Here is a 20,124-nt window from a genome sequence, read left to right as displayed (position 1 = left end):
ATCACCAAAGTGTGGTTCTGTGAAAGGGAATCAGAGGGAATGTCTTGACAAATTTTTCGGTTGCCAAAATCAAACGCCACAACAGCATTATGCTCCAACCAACTGAGCCAAATTATCGACTTGTATAAACAAATGTAAACATAATCCTCTCGTGGCCTCCCGAGTGGTGCAGTGGTCTAAGGCACTGCATCGCAGTGCTAGTTGTGCTACTAGAGATTCTGGGTTCGAGTCCAGGCTCTGTCGCAGCCGGCCACAACCGGGAGACCCATGGGGCGGTGCACAATTGGCCGGGTTAGGGGAGGGTTTGGCCGGCAGGGATGTCCTTGTTCCATTGCGCACTAGTGACTCCTTTGGCGGTCCGGGCGACGCTGACACAGTCACCAGGTGTACAGTGTTTCCTCTGACACATTGGTGTGGCTGGCTTCCAGGTTAAGTGGGCATTGTGTCAAGAAGCAGTGCGGCTTGGCTGGGTTGTGTTTCAGAGGACGCACCGCTCCCGACCTTTGCCTCTCCCGAGTCTGTACGGGAGTTGCAGCGATGAGACAAGACTGTAACTACCAATTGGATACCACAAAATGGGGAGAAAAAGGGATTAAAAAAAACAAAAAACATAATACCCTCTCTTTCTCCCCTAGGTATCAAGATCCCAGAGAACTGTGTGGCCCGAGTGCGGCAGGAACTTCTCAAAATGGACGAGGAGGTGAAGAGAAGGCGCAAGGAGAAGGAGCAGCAGCGCGCCCAGGAGCAGCAGCGCGCCCAGGAGCAGCGGCTAGCCGAGGAGCGGCAGCTTCAGAACCAACACCTGCTGGCCAAGCTTTACAGCCAGAGACAGACCCTGAACCACAGCTTCAACAACCAGAACTTGTCGCAGGGCCTCAAGACCCAACACCTGAGCCTGGCCCAGGCCAATCCTCTACAGGTCAAGCCTCTACTCCAGCCCAAACCTTCACAGCTCAAACCCCAGCTCGGTCCAGTCAACCAGCTCCCCAGCATGGCCAGCCCCACCTCCCACTTCTCCAATTTCCCCCACCACTTCCCCTCCCTGCACCTCCTGCAGCCCGACCCCTCCTCCTCCTCCATGCCCCCTCGGACCGGGGAGGAGGTCTTAGACCTGACGGTGAGCCCCTCTCCCTCCCCAGACAGCAAAGAGAGAGGCCTGGTCCTCGACTGCCTGACCAGAGACGGCTTTGGCCTGGACTCTCTGATATTGCTGAGCGAGCTCGCCGCCCAGAACACTGCACACAAACTGCAGCAACCTCTACAGCCACTGCCACCACTGACAAAGCCACAGCAGCTACTGTCGCCACAGCAGATACAGCTACAGTCGCCACAGCAGATACAACCACAGCTACAGTCACCACAGCAGATACATCCACAGCTACAGTCGCCACAGCAGATACACCCACAGCTACAGTCGCCACAGCAGATACAGCTACAGTCGCCACAGCAGATACAGCTACAGTCGCCACAGCAGATACAACCACAGCTACAGTCGCCACAGCAGATACAGCCACAGCTACAGTTGCCACAGCAGATACAACCACAGCTACAGTCACCACAGCAGATACAACCACAGCTACAGTCGCCACCGCAGATACAACCACAGCTGCAGTCACCACAGCAGATACAGCAACGGTTGGACAGTCCGACTCTAATCAACAGCGACCACCAGGACTACTATGACATCCTCAAACTGCTGGAAGATCCAGACCATCTGCCTTACTCTCTGTCTAGCCAGACAACTACTAACCCCTCCACTTCCTCCAACACAGTGGCTCATGTCTCGTCCGGCCTCCTCTCTTCCCCCTCTACCCCCTCCTCCTCTCTCTTCTCTCCTTCGTCCCTGGCCCCCTCAGAACAGCAACCGCTCCCTCTGGCCAACGGCCACTGCAGCACGGACGCCCTCATTAATGTGCGCGAAGTACTGGACAACATGCTGCGGACCAGCGCAGACCGGCAGACGGTTATCCATTACCGGCTGCCTGAATGGGACTCTGTGTAACCACATCATCAGTGTGGCTGTCTGAATGGGACTCTGTGTAACCACATCATCAGTGTGGCTGTCTGAATGGGACTCTGTGTAACCACATCATCAGTGTGGCTGTCTGAATGCGACTCTGTGTAACCACCTTGTCAGTGTGGCTGTCTGAATGGGACTCTGTGTAACCACATCATCAGTGTGGCTGTCTGAATGGGACTGTGTAACCACCTTGTCAGTGTGGCTGTCTGTGTCCTCTAGCTGCTGAGTGTGAACGCTAGCCTCATCCCCTCTCCCCTCAGGACCTAGTCACATCACTGCCTGTCCTGTGCTCTTCTCCTCCTTAACACTCCCAGGCACTGGATCCACAGGCCAGGGTCACTTTCACTAGACCAAATGTGTGGTCCCGTTCAGAGATGGTAAACATACGACCCAGGTGGAACTGGCCCGGTCACTTCACTGAGAGAGCAAATGGTCTATACGGCGTTTCTACACCAAGGCTTGACTCAATGAAGAAACACAATTCCAACAGGGTTTGATTATGTTTCTATAACTATCAAAAGCTCATGTGCTTAAAAAAAAAAAATCCAACCTTGTTGCAATTGTTTTTTGTTTTTTATTGAGGAAACCTTAATTTAGAAATATTTTTCTAGAACCACAGCTACTGGTTATGTTGGGTTTCACTGGTAACATCGCGGGATTCAAACTGCCTTTCATGCACATCTGTATGCTTTTCTGCGTTGTCCTGTAATTCGCTTCATCGCCATTGCATCGACTTGGTTTGTTAAAACCTCCAAAATATAAAACTGGAAAAATTGACAATGTTTCAGTTTTGGCTCCTTCTTCTCCCTCACTCTGCTGTTTCTACCATCACTCTCTCTAGTGTCCTGTGTGAAAAAAGAAGGGAGTCAGCCGTTGTAACAGTGCCTTTGGAAACCTACTTAAATGCAGTCTTTGAAACCCATATAGGCCTAATGTATAGATTTGTACTGGAAGCATAGGTATGTTAATTTATTCTATTTGTATTTAACTTAACCCTCCTCGGCCCTCTGTTGGCTCTATGCTGGTGGCAGGTGCCAGGGGTCGTCCCCACGATCCCAGTATGTGTATGTCTGTCTGTGTGTGGACCCTATAGCTGTCCCTTCAGCACGTCTGTTCTGTGTGGAACCCTGCTTTCCCAGGCCATGTTATAGACAGAGAGCAGGGGTTAGATGGGATGGACACTGCTGATGTGATGCAATTTAAAATGGTGTCATATCCTACTTTTAGTCTACTTACCATTCATCCAACGGTGACTCCTGGGTTGCTTTTGATTTGAAGTTCTCAGGAATGTGCATTTGTTGTTTTGTTTAACTTTCAGACCAACACTGATGTGAGCATTTGTTTTAGCTTGTAACTTTAGCATATATATATGCTAAAACAAATAATAAATATATATAATACATACAGTGCCTTTGGAAAGTATACAGACCCCTTGACTTTTTCCACATTTTGTTACGTTACAACCTTATTCTAAAATCTATTACATTTTTTCCTCATCAATCTACGCACACTACCCCATAATGGCAAAGCAAAAACAGGTTTATAGAAATGTTTGCTAATTTATTAGAAATAAAAACACATTTACTTATGTATTCAGACCCTTTACTCAGTACTTTGTTGAAGCATCTTTGGCAGCGATTACAGCCTCCAGTCTTCTTGGGTATGACGCTACAAGCTTGATGCACCTGTATTTGGAGAGTTTTCTTCTCTGCAGATCCTCTCAAGCTTTGAGACTTGTCCCAAAGCCACTCCTACGGGTCATTGTCCTGTTGGAAGGTGAACCTTCGCCCCCAGTCGGAGCGCTCTGGGGCAGGGTTTCATCAAGGATCTCTCTGTACTTTGCTCCGTTCATTTTTCACTCGATTCTGACTAGTCTCTCAGTCCCTCCCGCTGAAAAACATCCTCACAGCATGATGCTGCCACCACTATGCTTCACCTTAGGGATGGTGCCAGGTTTCCTCCAGAAGTGACGCTTGGCATTCAGGCCAAAGAGTTCAACCTTGGTTTCATCAGACCAGAGAATCTTGTTTCTCATGGTCTGAGAGTCTTTAGGTGTTGCAGAGATGGTTGTCCTTCTGGAAGGTTCTCCCATCTCCACAGAGGAACTCTAGAGCTCTGTCAGAGTGACCATCAGGTTCTTGGTCACCTCCCTGACCAAGGCCCTTCTCCCCCGATTGCTCAGGTTGGCCAGCAATAGGAAGAGTCTTGTCTTCTTGGGGACCTTCAATGCTGCAGACATTTTTTGGTACCCTTCTCCCAGATCTGTGCCTCGACACAATCCTGTCTCGGGAGCTCTGCGTAAAATTCCTTCGATCTCATGGCTTGGTTTTTGCTCTGACATATACTGTCAACTGTGGGACCTTATATAGACAGGTTTTTTCCCTTTACCAAATCATGTCCAATCAATTTAATTTATCACAGGTGAACTCCAATCAAGTTGTAGAAACATCTCAAGGATGATCAATGGAAACAGGATGCACCTGAGCTCAATTTCGAGTCTCAGCAAAGGGTCTGAATATTTATGTAAATATTTTTTTTTATATAATAATAATTGTCTAAACCTGTTTTCACTTTGTCATTATGGGTATTGTGTGAAGATTGCTTGGGATTTTTTTTCGTTTAATCAGTTTTAGAATAAGGTAATTTAACAAAATGTGATAAAAGTCAATGGGTCTGGAATACTTAACGAAGGCACTGTATATACATACATACACGTATGTATGTATATAAATACATACATACATGACCAAAAGTATGTGGACACCTGCTCGTCAAACATCACAAAATCATGGGAATTTCTACACTGGTCAGCAACGGGTGTGGCGAATCCACTTTTGTGTGTGTGTGTGTGTGTGTATGTATATGTATATATATATATATATCCCTGTCTAAATCGTGTATGTATGTGTATACATACACTACCGTTCAAAAGTTTGAGGTCACTTAGAAATGTCCTTGTTTTCCATGAAAACATACATGAAATGAGTTGCAAAATGAATAGAAAATATACTCAAGACAATGACAAGGTTATAAATTATGAATTTTAATTGAAATAATAATTGTGTCCTTCAAACTTAGCTTTTGTCAAAGAATCCTCCATTTGCAGCAATTACAGCCTTGCAGACCTTTGGCATTCTAGTTGTCAATTTGTTGAGGTAATCTGAAGAGATTTCACCCCATGCTTCCTGAAGCACCTCCCACAAGTTGGATTGGCTTGATGGGCACTTCTTACCATACGGTCAAGCTGCTCCCACAACAGCTCAATAGGGTTGAGATCCGGTGACTGTGCTAGCCACTCCATTATAGACAGAATACCAGCTGACTGCTTCTTCCCTAAATAGTTATTGCATAGTTTGGAGCTGTGCTTTGGGTCATTGTCCAGTTGTAGGAGGAAATTGGCTCCAATTAAGCGTTGTACGGGATCTTCAGTTTCTTGGCAATTTCTCGCATGGAATAGCCTTTATTTCTCAAAACAAGAATAGACTGACGATTTCATGAGAAAGTTTTTTGTTTCTGGCCATTTTGAACCTGTAATCGAACCCACATGCTGATGCTCCCGATACTCAACTAGTCTAAAGAAAGCTGGTTTTATTGCTTCTTTAATCAGAACAACAGTTTTCAACTGTGCTAACATAATTGCAAAAGGGTTTTCTAATGACCAATTAACCTTTTAAAATGATACACGTTGATTAGCTAACACAACGTGCCATTGGAACACAGGAGTGATGGTATTCCATATTAAATCTGCAATTTCCAGCTACAATAGTAATTTACAACATTAACAATGTCTACACTGTATTTCTGATCAATTTGATATTTTAATGGACAAAAAATATGCTTTTCTTTAAAAAACAAGGACATTTCTAAGTGACCCAAAATTTTGAACAGTAGTGTGTGTGTATATATATATATTATGTTTCAGAATATGTAAGATCTGGCTGTGGTTGTGAAATGAATGCACGGTAATTGGTTCATGAAAAGCCTGGGTAATTTCAACTAATCAAAAGCAATAAACAAGACATTTTGAATAGCAGATGTTTTAGAAGTCTAAGTACTGTTTACGCTCCACAGCCGAAGGTTATAGATATACCTGTGTATGGTAAGAATTGGATTCCTCTTTATTTCTGTTCTACTTGTAGTCTGTAGTTAAAGACCTCTGAAATACTTATGAACTTTGTATAAACATTGTGATGGGATGAAAGCAATGTGCTATTGATGTTTTTTGTCATCATTATTATGATGATTATTGTTATTTATATTTTAGGGATATTTTGTTTTTTAGATTGTTATCCTGATGATCCTTTAGTCAAAGTTTGGTCAGGGACATTTCTAGTTTTCAAGATTACTATAAAAACAAAAAATAAGTCTATTATAACCTGCCACCAAATAATATTGCACTCTTCTGTACTGCTGTACAGGGGTGATCATTTGTTTCTTTTCAGTTCTTTGATCCGATTCTGCTTGTGACTCAAGTATAATTGTTCCAACTTTTCCATATTCTGCCAGGACTTTAGTTTGCAGAGAGATACCAAAGTATTCCACACCCCGGAAGTTACTGGCTATATCTGACCTATTATATCAATCTCAGGAAGAAACCTTAAAGAGATGTATTGGTGGGGAGTTATGAGAAATGTTATTGTTTTCCCTTACAACAGTGGTGAACCTAACAAAAATGCACATTTAGTGCTATTTTATTTCTTCATTTTGTACTGCGACTCTTGCTGGTTTAAAAATATATGTTTTTTTAATCTTTGATTTTAAGTGTTTATGCCATCTTAGGGCAAAGATCAAACGCTGTTTCTTTTAAGGAACTTTATTGTTTATATCTCTGGACAGTTTTTTAGTCGTTTAATACATTTTAATGCTGACAAAGATTTTGAGCAGATTTGCACCTGGATATACTGATATGTGCAATTACTGGTGCAGATCGTTCCCCTTTCCCGACTATCTGACAGATTCACGCTGATCCCAGACATCCAATAGCTCAGGCCCATTTTCTCCTAAGAGATTCTACTTTATCCCATCTCATAGCCCTCTCTTTTCTGCTTCAGATTGTCCCAAACATATATTTCCTCATCAGGCACATTCCAATAAATCCAAACATTTTCACAATCAAACTGTTTGTCCCATGCTTCACCTATGGCCAATGGACTGTGTGGTATAACACTGACATAGAGGTAATATGCATTATAAACCTGTGGAAACGGACAAACATGATTTGAGAAAATGAATTACAATTTTTAAAGGAACTGTTTGACTTTGTCTTAGCTAGCTAGGTCTTTTTATTTTGTCTAAATTTGCACTAAGAATGGCATAATCAAGTTACTGTTGTCTGTTTGTTATGATTGAGAGTTGCAAGCTTGTTATGTTCCTGACCTTTTGATGGATATCATTTTTGTATACTGTAACCATCCTCCTTGTTTCTCCACCTTTTGCATATAAAAGTATCACATTCAATAATTTATTGCCAACAAAAACTAAACAAAAAACATGCTACTGATTGTATGTATTTAAAAAAATATATGTTTTCTTTCTGTAAAAACTGTTCAGCACTTTTATTCTGGGTTGTGCTTTTGTTTTTCTATATATTTATAATTTAGATCGAAATGTATATATTGTAAAAAAAAAACTAAAAAAACATGTGCCTTTCGACTAATTCTTTAAAGGGTTTTCTACTCATAAAAGGAAGGAATATATCAAAATGCAATCTTAACTTTGTAAACAAACAACAAATAAAAACTTGAAGATTGTGAAAAATGGTGTCTGTCTTTTTCATCGTGAATGAATGCCTTTTGCATTGGGCCTTAACTGATGATGCTGAATTGCTTTTGAAAACACACTTCTAAGACAGGTGGTGGTGATCTCATTACTTCTGTATTACATTGATTGAGACCTTTAATGTGCATTTCAGTTAGTAATAGTTTTATGAAATATGTCAAATGGGCTGTGTGCATTTTAGTAACATTTTGGCGTACTCAACGTTTTCCCATATGGAGGCAGAATAGTTTTTTGTACTTTTACTCCTTTTTCTCCCTAATTGTTACTGTAGTTAGTCTTGTCCCATCACTGCAAATCAAATTGTATTTGTCACATGCGCCGAATACAACAGGTGTAGACCTTACAGTGAAAAGCTTACGTACAATCCCTTAACCAACCATGCAGTTTTAAGAAAAATACCTAAAAAAAAAAAGGAATTAAAGTAACAAATAATGAAATAATAGCGAGGCTATATACAGGGGGTACCGGTACAGATTCAATGTGCAGGGGCACCGGTTAGTCGAGGTAATAGTTGAAGTTGAACGTTTACATACACTTTAGCCAACTACATTTAAACTCAGTTTTTCCCAATTCCTGATATTTAATCCTAGTAAAAATTCCTTATCCTAGGTCAGTTAGGATCCCCACTTAATTTTAAGATTGTGAAATGTCAGAATAATAGTAGAGAGAATGATTTATTTCAGCTTTTATTTCTTTCAATACATTCCCAGTGGGTCAGAAGTTTACATACACTCAATTAGTATTTGGTAGCATTGCCTTTAAATTGTTTAACTTGGTCAAAGTTTCGGGTAGCCTTCTACAAGCTTCCCACAATAAGTTGAGTGAATTTTGGCCTATTCCTCCTGACAGAGCTATTGTAACTGAGTCAGGTTTCTAGGCCTCCTTGCTCGCACACACTTTATCAGTTCTGCCCACAAATTTTCTATCGGATTGAGGTCAGGTCTTTGTGATGGCCACTCCAATACTTTGACTTTGTTGGCCTTAAGCCATTGCGCCACAACTTTTGTAGAATGCTTGGGGCCATTGTCCATTTGGAAAACCAATTTGCGACCAAGCTTTAACTTCCTGACTGATGTCGAGATGTTGCTTCAATATATCCACATAATTTTCCTTCCACATACTTTTCTTTCCTCATCATGCCATCTATTTTGTGAAGTGTACCAGTCCCTCCTGCAACAAAGCACCCCCACAATATGATGCTGCCACCCCCGTGCTTCACGGTTGGGATGGTGTTCTTCGGCTTTGCATACCTCCCCCTTTTTCCTCCAAACATAACGATGATCATTATGGCCAAACTGTTCTATTTTTGTTTCATCAGACCAGTGGACATTTCTCCAAAGTGTACGATCTTTGTCCCCATGTGCAGTTGCAAACCGTAGTCTGGCTTTTTTATGGCGGTTTTGGAGCAGTGGCTTCTTCCTTGCTGAGCGGCCTTTCAGGTTATGTCGATATAGGACTCGTTTTACTGTGGATATAGATACTTTTGTACCTGTTTCCTCCAGCATCTTCACAAGCTCCTTTGCTGTTGTTCTTGGATTGATTTGCACTTTTCCACCAAAGTACGTTCATCTCTAGGAGACAGAACGCGTCTCCTTCCTGAGCACTATGACGGCTGCGTGGTCCCATGGTGTTTATACTTGCGTACTATTGTTTGTACAGATGAACGTGGTACCTTCAGGTGTTTGGAAATTGCTCCCAAGGATGAACCAGACTTGTGGAGGTCACAATTTGTTTTCTGAGGTCTTGACTGATTTCTTTTGATTTTCCCATGATGTCAAGCAAAGAGGCACTGAGTTTGAAGGTAGGCCTTGAAATACATCCACAGGTACACCTCCAATTGACTCAAATGATGTCAATTAGCCTGTCAGAAGCTTCTAAAGCCATGACATAATTTTCTGGAATTTTCCAAGCTGTTTAAAGGCACAGTCAACTTAGTGTATGTAAACTCATGACCCACTGGAATTGTGATACAGTGATTTATAAGTGAAATAATCTGTCTGTAAACAATTGTTGGAAAAATGACTTGTGTCATGCACAAAGTAGATGTCCTAACTAAACTTCCGACTTCAACTGTACAAGATAAAAACAGAGTAGCAGCAGCAGTGTAAAAGAGGGAGGTGAGTGCAATGCAAATAGTCTGGGTAGCCATTTGATTAGATGTTCAGGTGTCTTATGGCTTGGGGATAGAAGCTGTTTAGAAGCCTTTTGGACCTAGACTTGGTGCTCCGGTACCGCTTGCCATGCGGTAGCAGAGAGAACAGTCTCTGACGGGTGGCTGGAGTCTTTGACAATTTTTAGGGCCTTCCTCTGACACCGCCTGGTATAGAGGTCCTGGATGGTCTCAGACTTGGGAGAAGCGAAGGTCGAGGGCCATGCGTCCTCCGAAACACAACTCTGCCAAGCCGCACTACTTCTTGACACCCTGCTGGCTTAACCCGGAAGCCAGCCGCACCAATGTGTTGGATGAAACACCGTCCAGCTGGTGACCAAAGACAGCTTGCAGGCACCCGGCCCGTCACGAGTCGCTAGAGCGCGATGGGACATGGAAATCCCAGCTGGCCAAACCCTCCACCAACCCGTACGATGCTTGGTCAATTGTGCACCGCCTCATTGGACTCAACCGCCTTAACACAGCTTGGGATCAAACACGGGTCTGTAGTGACGCCTCAAGCACTGTGAGGCAGTGCCTTAAACCACTGTGACACTCGGGAGGGCGGAGGCAGTATAGTTTGACCTTTCCTACTAGACTACCACTAGCCGAAGAAGTACTTCTTAAGGAGCCTACCGTTTGTTATTTTCAGAGGTAGACTGGCTCTGCCAGCCAAAACAGCCAAATTCTAAATCTAAACGTGAGTCGATTCTCAATTGCGATACGGTTCTAAAAGCATAAAGGTCCCTCTGTTTCCCATCTGTTTTATGTAAATGAGCGCAGTAACATAGAGATATGGCTGTGTGGGAACACTAAGCCTATAAAGGTGTGTATCAATTTAACATTTTTTACTATTATTTCTCGTTGATATGAAAGATAAGGTCCTTATGCTTCCAAAACCGTACTTTAAGCGATGTGTGTTAATGTTCAGACAAAGCATCAGTGCTCTTGAGTCTTATGTGTAATGGAATGGAACTGAGGGTCATAAGGGCTAGCCTACCGGTCTATTTTTTTTAACCTTTATTTAAGTAGGCAAGTCAGTGAAGCTGGGCCAATTGTGTGCCGTCATATGGGACTCCCAAACATGGCCAGTTGTGATACAGCCTGGAATCGAACCAGGGTCTGTTATGACATCTCTTGCACTGAGATGCAGTGCCTTAGACTGTTGCACCACTTAGGAGCCCATCTTTGTACATTCTTGATTGTTTTTTATTAATACATCTGATATTTGATAGTACAATTATACTCCTTGTACTATTTGGGCTTTATGATAATGGTTGGCTATAGGTTCGATACGTTGACAATCCATAGATTGAGGAATACCAAGGAGTGTCTCTGGACAGTGTTTTATTAACAGGGCAGGGAATAATGAAATTGAAAAAAAGGAGGGGTGTCGTCCTTCTTCCTGTATGTGACGATCAAGCGTGATGACGTTATGAAACGCACCTGAACGCTGTACAGCCAAATAGGGACATCCCTTCTCTGTGTTCTTCAGTTTAGTTTTTTAAGGATTTTATTTAGTTCATTCAAATCGGCTGATAGTGTCAAGTGTTTGGAGACAAATTATTATTGTGAGTTGGACGGCTTTACGCGAGTTGCTGGGACTTGTCTGAGACGTTTTACAGGTAGGATAGGAAATAACTACCACCTTTTGAACACAATTTCTCAAGCAGATGTTGGGGATCGACAAATTGTTATCTCGAGGCGTGAGTTGAAATAATTTGCTCGAATGTTGTGACCGCTGTGTTGGCACTTTGTTTTCATTGCAATCTCACAGAGGTCGCGAAGCCTACTTGGTTTACAGCTCTGGTTTTACTGTCTTCACTTTCTGTCATCATACAGCGCCTAATGAAAGTGTTCACACTACTTGACTTTTTCCACAATTTGTTACAGCCTGAATTTGAAATGTATTGAAGTGCTATCATTGGCCTACTCACAATACCCCATAATGCCGAAGTGCACATTTTATTTTTAAAAACTGAAAACTGGAATGTGTTTTATGGCAAGCCCAAATAAATTAAGGAGTAAAGATGTGCTTAGGTGACAAGTTGCGTGGACACACTGTGTACAATAAGTGTTTAACATTATTTTTGAATGACTACCTCATCTCTGTACCCCACACATTACATTATTGCTAAGGTCCCTCAGTCGAGTAGTGCATTTCAAACCGATTCAACCACAAAGACCAGGGAGGTTTTCCAATGCCTCGTAAAGAAGGACACCTATTGGTAGATGGGTAAAATATTTGTTAATTTAACATTGAACATCCTTTTTGAGCATGGTGAAGTTATTCATTACACTTTGGAGGGTGTATCAATACACCCAGTCACTACAAAGATACAGGTGTCCTTCCTAACTCAGTTGCCAGAGAGGAAGGAAACGGCTCAGGGATTTCACATGAGGACAATTGTGACTTTAAAACAGTTACAGAGTTTAATGGCTGTGATAGGATGGATCAACGACATTAATCTAATTGACAGAGTAAAAAGGAAGCCTGTACAGAATACAAATATTCCAAAACCAGCATCATGTTTGCAACAAGGCACTAGAGTAATACTGCAAAAAATGTCCTGAATAGAAAGTGTTATGGTTGGAGCAAAATCAATACAAAATATTACTGAGTACTGAGGGTGGACCTGCCTCCTCACCCTACTGGTTCTGCCACACATGCAGGTTTTTGCCTGCCAAGGAGTTTCGCCACTGCATTACCAAATGGCTGCATCTTCCCTTCCATTGTCTACTTGATGCTTGCTTGATAAATTAAATCTCTAATCCACTAGTTTAATTTAAATCCAAGGTTGCTTTTTTTTTTTTTTACTGACTCGCTCAAGGAAAAGTCTCATTCAAACTACCCAGTCATGGTCATCAGATCAGTGTGAATTCTGAGAAAGATGTTTAGTGATTTTAGTTTGTTTTCCACACTGTGTAACCGACACATTACACCGGATCCACACGCATTAACAGCAATGAGCATAATATTGAGTCAACAATTGTATTGGTAGTGATTCAATTACCTGCTTTGCGTGTGTGTGTATAAACAATCCAAAAAGTTGTCTGTAATCGTCAGCAGCAGTTCAATGAAGGTTGAAGGCCTATGGTAATTAATCACATTCACTAGGATTATATGCCTCTTGTAGTTTTAAAACGTGTTGTAAAATGGTTGCACATACTGTGCAATATTGTAAGTGGTAGGCCTCAGCAACACTCACATGCACTGAAAGCATAGTAAGCTTCCCAGTAGTCAAGTAACAGTAGTTCCAATATGTAGGTCTATTGTGTGCATTTTTGAGAAGCACAATATTTGTTCCAGTTAGGAACATGACATATATTTGCCCGTGTGCTAGTGCAGTTGGGGCCTACTGAGCAGTCCCTCTCTGAGTGAGTGATTGTTTACCTGCCGTAGGGGCACACCTGTTCTTAAGAAGTGTTCGCTTTTGTTACAGCCTTCTCTATGACATGTACTCAAGTGTTGTTTTTTAAACACTACCTCTATTTCCCTCTGGTCTATTAATAATTCAGGATTTGTGCCCAAGTCTGGTGTATAGGCCTAAGCAATGAAAATAAGAACATATACTTAAGGCAATGAAAATAAAAAGTGAAGAAAAGATGTGTGATTCAAAAAGGGTGTGTTGTGACTGTCCTTTGGCCAGGAGTTCCAGTAAGTGGAGTAAAAACAGTGAGGCTGCTGTGTTCTTACTTTCTTTTTACCACACCCAATTGTCACAATACTCAGACTGGAATGTAGCCTAGAAGGCAACCTTCGTCCTGCAATTGGCCTCTTAAGGCCTTCTAATGACTAATCTGTATTTTATCCCTCCCTCTCCAAGCAAACGGAAGATTAGAAGGAAGGTAGACCAGGTAGAAGCAAAGGAGAGAACACCTGTGCTCTAAGCCATGCATCAATGTTTTTTTATGAAGAGATACAATCTGAACTCTCGTTCCTCTCCAATCGCAAAGCACAGAGACAGTAGAGAGATCTTTGCCAGGGCCTTTGGAGTAAATACCCTGTCAGTTAACAGCCCAGTGTACTCCATTCCTTCTGGTAACCATAGTGCCAGGCCCATAACCTAAGCCAGCCCCATAACCTGGGCTTCCATGGGAAAGCCCAGCTTACTGCTCTCCAGTAAGTATGGGAATATCCTTCCTCTCAGTACACAGGCGTGTCTCCGCAACATTGGATATATGATTATGAAATGCCTTTTGGAAACAGGAAGGGGCTAGGTGTCATTTGGGGAGTTTCGCTATAGCGTCACACTGTTCCCTGTCACCTGGACTATGTGGGGATAGGGTAGTGGTGGCTGAGATAAGGTATAAAGCTCACAGGTGCTGAGAACAGCTCCAGTGTGTCAGCCAGACCAGAGGTGACTCAGCCATATTCTGTCAGCAGGTTGTTGTTGGAACCAAACAGGATGTTGCTGTTTTGTCATGAATCTGACACAGGTGCTGAAACTCGTTGCTTATTCAGTGACACCACCGGTAAGAGTACACTCAGTCTATCAATTTTTCTGTAGCTTCTCTTTGAGCTCAGTGTTGGCTTGAGTAGGTAAAATCAAGTTTGCAGTGAAATTGCAATAAGAGCTGATGAGTGACTTACCTGATAAAATATGTTTGACTGATTTATTGTTGTGTAGAAATTGAATCAGTATCTATTTTGTGTTGGTTTCAATGATTTACTTTCCTACTGAATGTCACCATCAGAGTTGGGAAGTGCTTAAAGGCTAACATGTACAGTTCTGGTCAGACCATGTGAGTTTACTGGCTGTAACTCCCCCTTAGTGATATGATTTATCTGCTCTCAAAATGTGTATTTTCAAGTTTCACATAAATATTCATCTAATGACTGGATTACAGTGACTCACATTCTGGAGTATCTGTCTTCATATTTTCCATCTAACCCTCAAGGTGTTTTAAATGTGGGGCTATGTGGGGTTTTACTGTGGCAAATGTGGTTCTGCCTTATATCCTTGGCAACAAAGGGCAATAGAAAGTGCTGTATGAGTGGGAGAGGCAGAGGGGGTGGAGCCTCCCATTGATCCAGGTGGAGTTTGTTTCTGCAGGGTGATTTTTCCGTGGTCAGTACTCAGTAGCTATTGATAACCTGGCTCCCCTTTCAACCAGACCTCCGACTCAGGGTCATTTTGGTGAGGAACAATTTATTTTTTGGGGATTTGAAGCACTGTCTGGATCTTGAATTTCGTTGCCCCCAACATGGATTATGATATGTAAGAGAGAGCAAGTTGTTTTAGCGTAGAGGAGTCCACAGGTGTTGCTAAGCTGATCTCCCAAAGGGGAATGGAAGTGAGATTCAGAGAAGTGGTGAGTATAAAGGACACCTCTTTAATGGTCTTTTATGAAAGGCAGAAAAGTACCTAAGGATTTTGTTGCTACATTGAGAAAGTGTGGTTTAAGATTGTGTTATTATTTTTTTCACCTTTTATTTAACCAGGTAGGCCAGTTGAGAACAAGTTCTCATTTCCAACTGTGACCTGGCCAAGATAAAGCAAAGCAGTTCAACACAAACAACACAGAGTTGGACTTTATCCTGCTAACTGTTCCAAATGTCCGAACTGAATTTGGTAAAAGGGCTTTTATGTACTCTGTGCCACCGTCTTGGAACACCTTACAAAATACTTTTAACTGGAAGAACTTGTCCCGATTGTTTTTAAATCACTGATGAAGGATTTTGAGGCTGATTCCCTGACCTGTCAATGGTTTTAATTTGCTGTTTTATACTCTTCAATGGTTTTTCCTAAATGTTTTCCTCATGTTTGTCTAATTTCTTTGTAATGACTTGGTGCTGCCTATCTTGGCCAGAGCGCTCTTGAAAAATAGATTTTAATCTCAATGAGCCCTTCCTGGTTAAATAAAAACAATCATACAGTAGGAAAAGTGTATATATAAGAGAGGTAATAAATAGGCCATAGTGGTGAAGTAATTACAATATAGCAATTAAGCACTGGAATGGTAGATGTGCAGAATGTGTGTGTATATTATATATAACTGTGCAAGTAGAGCTACTGGGGTGCAAAGGAGCAAGATAAATTAATACAGTATGGGGATGAGGTAGTTGGATGGGCTATGTACAGGTGCAGTGATCTGTGGTGCTTAAAGCTAGTGCGGGAGATATGTGTCTCCAGCTTCAGTGATTTTTGCAGTTCGTTCCAGTCATTGGCAGCAGAGAACTGTAAGGAAAGGAGGAATTGGCTTTGGGGGTGACTCGTGGGATATACCTGCTGGAGAGCATGCTACGGGATAAGGAGGGCTTTACCAAGCAGAGACTTGTAGATGACCTGGAGCCAGTAGGTTTGGCAACGAGTATGAAGCGAGGGCCTGCCAACGAGAGTGTACAGGTCGCAGTGATGGGTAGTGTATGGGGCTTTGGTGACAAAACGGATGGAACTGTGATAGACTGCATCCAGTTTGTTGAGTAGAGTGTTGGAGGCTATTTTGTAAATGACATCGTCGATGATCGGTAGGATGGTCAGTTTTACGAGGGTATGTTTGGCAGCATGAGTGAAGGATGCTTTGTTGCGAAATAGGAAGCTGATTCTAGATTTAATTTTGGATTGGAGATGCTTAATGTGAGTCTGGAAGGAGAGTTTACAGTCTAACCAGACACCTAGGTATTTGGGGGGAGTATACATAAATACTGTAGTAATTACAGCCTCAATCTAAAGGGGATTAAATGTTTTTCCTTATCAATCTACACAATACCACATAGTGGCAAAGCGAAAACCGATTTAGTTTTTTTGCAAATGTATTAAAAATGGACATACCTTATTTACATAAGTATTCAGACCCTTTGCTGTAAGACTCAATTGAGCGAAGGTGCATCCTGTTTCCATTGGTCATCCTTGATGTTTCTACAACTTGATTAGTCCACCTGTGGTAAATTCAATTGATTGGATATGATTTGGAAAGGCACACGCACTTGTCTATGTAAGGTCCCACAGTTGAGCAAAAAACCAAGCCAAGAGGTCGAAGGAATTGTCCGTAGAGCTCCGAGACAGGATTGTGTCGAGGCACAGATCTGGGGAAGTGTACCAAATAAAATGTCTGCAGCATTGAAGGTCCCCAAGAACACAGTGGCCTCCATCATTCTTAAATGGAGGAAGTTTGGAGCCATCAAGACTCTAACTAGAGCTGGCCAAACTGAGCAATTGGGGGAGAAGGGCCTTGGTCAGGGAGGTGACCAAGAACCCAATGGTCACTCTGAAAGAGCTCTAGAGTTCCTCTGTGGAGATGGGAGAACCTTCCAGAAAGACAACCATTTCTGCAGCACTCCACCAATCAGGCCTTTATGGTAGAGTGGCCAGACGGAAGCCACTCTTCAGTAAAAGGCACATGACAGCCCGCTTGGAGTTTTCCAAAAGGCTGCTAAAGGACTCTGACCATGAGAAACAAAATTCTTAGTTTTGATGAAACCAAGATTGAACTATTTGGCCTGAATGCCAAGCGTCATGTCTGGAGGAAACCTGGCACCATCCCTACGGTGAGGCTTGGTGGTGGTGGCATTGTGCTGTGGGGATGTTTTTCAGCGGCAGGTACTGGGAGACTAGTCAGGATCGAGAAAAAGATTACCGGAGCAAAATACAGAGATCCTTGATGAAAACCAGCTCCAGAGCGCTCAGGACCCCAGACTGGGTCTAAGATTCACCTTCCAACAGGACAATGACCCTAACCACACAGCCAAGACAGCGCAGGAGTGGTTTTGGACAAGTATCTGAATGTCCGTGAGTGGCCCAGCCAGAGCCCGGATCGAACATCTCTAGAGAGACCTGAAAATTTGCATTTTCTGATCAGAGATGTTCAATCCAAATGACTTGTTGCAGATAAATCTGTGTGATGTAGTGCACATAAAAATGAGGTTGAATTCCCATGTACCGAAATAAAAATACACATTAAATGGGTTTCCATCACAAATGGTTTTGTAACTAAAAACGTGTTTATATAGCAAATGTTCCCACTCTGGTATTGGCATGCACGCTTTAGCCAACAGCTCGCAAATACAGTGCGTGTATAGCCTTACATATTGAGATTATTATGGAGAAATGAGAGTATTTTAATTTGTCAAACTGCAGCCAAGCATCATGTCACCATAATAAGACCCTCTATTTATTGGAAGGGAACATTGAACTTGTCCCCGTGCACTTTCACCACCCTGCGAAGTTCAACTTATTTAACCTGTAGCCTAATAAACTGTATCCTTTCCCGTGTCGTAGTGGGAGGACCACACAACTTATCGCGTGACTCCAAGTTTACGTTGATATGCTGGTTACCCAGCCAACATTTCCATATGGTGCCCATATGAGTTAACGAAGGGCTGTTCCATGGGCCCCACTAGGGAAACCCAACAGGAACACACAAAGTTTTGTCCTCTGTATCCATGTTGGGCTCTGGGTTCACGTTGGGTTTATTGAAGGACCTCAGTGGGCCCAAGTGTTAACCCTTCTTTAACCCACCTGGGCTAAAACCTGGGGGCCATGTGGGTTGTCGTACTTACCTGCATGGGTCCCAAGTTTGTACCCAAATGGGTGTGTAATAGAGGTCGACCAACTATGATTTTTCAACACTGATACTGATACCGATTTTATTGGAGGACTAAAAAAGCCGATACTGATTTAATCGGCCAATTTTTATTTGTAATAATGACAATTACAACAATACTGAATGAACACTTATTTTAACTTAATATAATACATCAAAATCAATTTAGCCTCAAGTAAATAATGAAACATGTTCAATTTGGTTTAAATAATGCAAAAACAGGGGCCTCCCGGGTGGCGCAGCGAACCAAGGTTGCCAGGTGCATTGTGTTTCCTCCGACACATTGGTGTGGCTGGCTTCCAGGTTGGATGCGAGCTGTGTAAAGAAGCAGTGCGGCTTGGTTGGGTTGTGTATCGGAGGACGCATGACTTTCAACCTTCGTCTCTCCCGAGCCCGTACGGGAGTTGTAGCGATGAGACAAGATAGTAGCTACTAAAACAATTGGATACCACGAAATTGGGGAGAGAAAGGGGTAAAAAATAATGCAAAAACAAAGTGTTGGAGAAGACAGTAAAAGTGCAATATGTACCATGTAAGAAAGCTAACGTTTCAGTTCCTTGCTCAGAACATTAGAACATATGAAAGCTGGTGTTTTCCCTTTTAACATGAGTCTTCAATATTCCCAGGTAAGACGTTTTAGGTTGTAGTTATTATAGGACTATTTCCCTCTATCATTTGTATTTCATTAACCTTTGACTATTGGATGTTCTTATTTTATTTTTACCTTTTTATTTAACCAGGTAGGCAAGTTGAGAAGAAGTTCTCATTTACAATTGCGACCTGGCCAGTAGAAACAAGTCTATATACAATGTGAGCAAATGAGGTGAGATAAGGGAGGTAAAGGCAAAAAAAGGCCATGGTGGCAAAGTAAATTCAATATAGCAAGTAAAACACTGGAATGGTAGATTTGCAGTGTATGAATGTGCAAAGTAGAAATAAAAATAATGGAGCAAAATAAATAAAGTAGGGAAAGAGGTAGTTGTTTGGGCTAAATTATAGGTGGGCTGTGTACAGGTGCAGTAATCTGTGAGCTGCTCTGACAGCTGGTGCTTAAAACTAGTGAGGGATAAGTGTTTCCAGTTTCAGAGATTTTTGTAGTTCGTTCCAGTCAATGGCAGCAGAGAACTGGAAGCAGAAGCGGCCAAAGAAAGAATTGGTTTTGGGGGTGACCAGAGAGATATACCTGCTGGAGCCCGTGCTACAGGTGGGTGACGCTATGGTGACCAGTGAGCTGAGAGAAGGGGGGGCTTTACCTAGCAGGGTCTTGTAGATGACCTGGAGCCAGTGGGTTTGGCGACGAGTATGAAGCGAGGGCCAGCCAACGAGAGCATACAGGTCGCAGTGGTGGGTAGTATATGGGGCTTTGGTGACAAAACGGATGGCACTGTGATAGACTGCATCCAATTTGTTGAGTAGGGTATTGGAGGCTATTTTGTAAATGACATTGCCGAAGTCGAGGATTGGTAGGATGGTCAGTCTTACAAAGGTATGTTTGGCAGCATGAGTGAAGGATGCTTTGTTGCGAAATAGGAAGCCAATTCTAGATTTAACTTTGGATTGGAGATGTTTGATGTGGGTCTAACCAGACACCTAGGTATTTGTAGTTGTACACGTATTCCGAGCCGTCCAG

At 42.5% G+C, this 20,124-nt stretch overlaps 2 protein-coding genes across 11 annotated transcripts in view; both read left to right on the top strand.

Moving 5' to 3' along the window:
* Positions 1-3,476, top strand: part of LOC109889214 (protein strawberry notch homolog 2) — a 106,419-nt gene extending 102,943 nt beyond the window's left edge. For all 5 annotated transcript variants that reach the window (XM_020480471.2, XM_020480470.2, XM_020480469.2 and 2 more), the window contains one exon: positions 636-3,476. In XM_020480471.2, coding sequence (XP_020336060.1) covers positions 636-2,002 — 1,367 coding nt within the window. In that variant the 3' untranslated portion in view covers positions 2,003-3,476. The remainder of the gene's footprint in view (positions 1-635) is intronic.
* Positions 3,477-11,384: 7,908 nt separating this feature from the next.
* The window catches only part of LOC109889211 (tight junction protein ZO-3), a 31,536-nt gene continuing 22,796 nt past the window's right edge, over positions 11,385-20,124 (top strand). For 3 of the 6 annotated variants that reach the window (XM_031822611.1, XM_031822609.1, XM_031822610.1), the window contains exon 1: positions 14,310-14,423. In XM_031822611.1, coding sequence (XP_031678471.1) covers positions 14,373-14,423 — 51 coding nt within the window. In that variant the 5' untranslated portion in view covers positions 14,310-14,372. The other 3 variants (XM_031822613.1, XM_031822615.1, XM_031822612.1) reach the window with 3 other exon arrangements.

The sequence above is a fragment of the Oncorhynchus kisutch genome, linkage group LG4 (assembly GCF_002021735.2).
Source record: "Oncorhynchus kisutch isolate 150728-3 linkage group LG4, Okis_V2, whole genome shotgun sequence".
NCBI lineage: Eukaryota > Metazoa > Chordata > Actinopteri > Salmoniformes > Salmonidae > Oncorhynchus > Oncorhynchus kisutch.
Note: the sequence above shows the minus strand (reverse complement) of the source record. Positions and strands in the feature narration are given on the sequence as shown.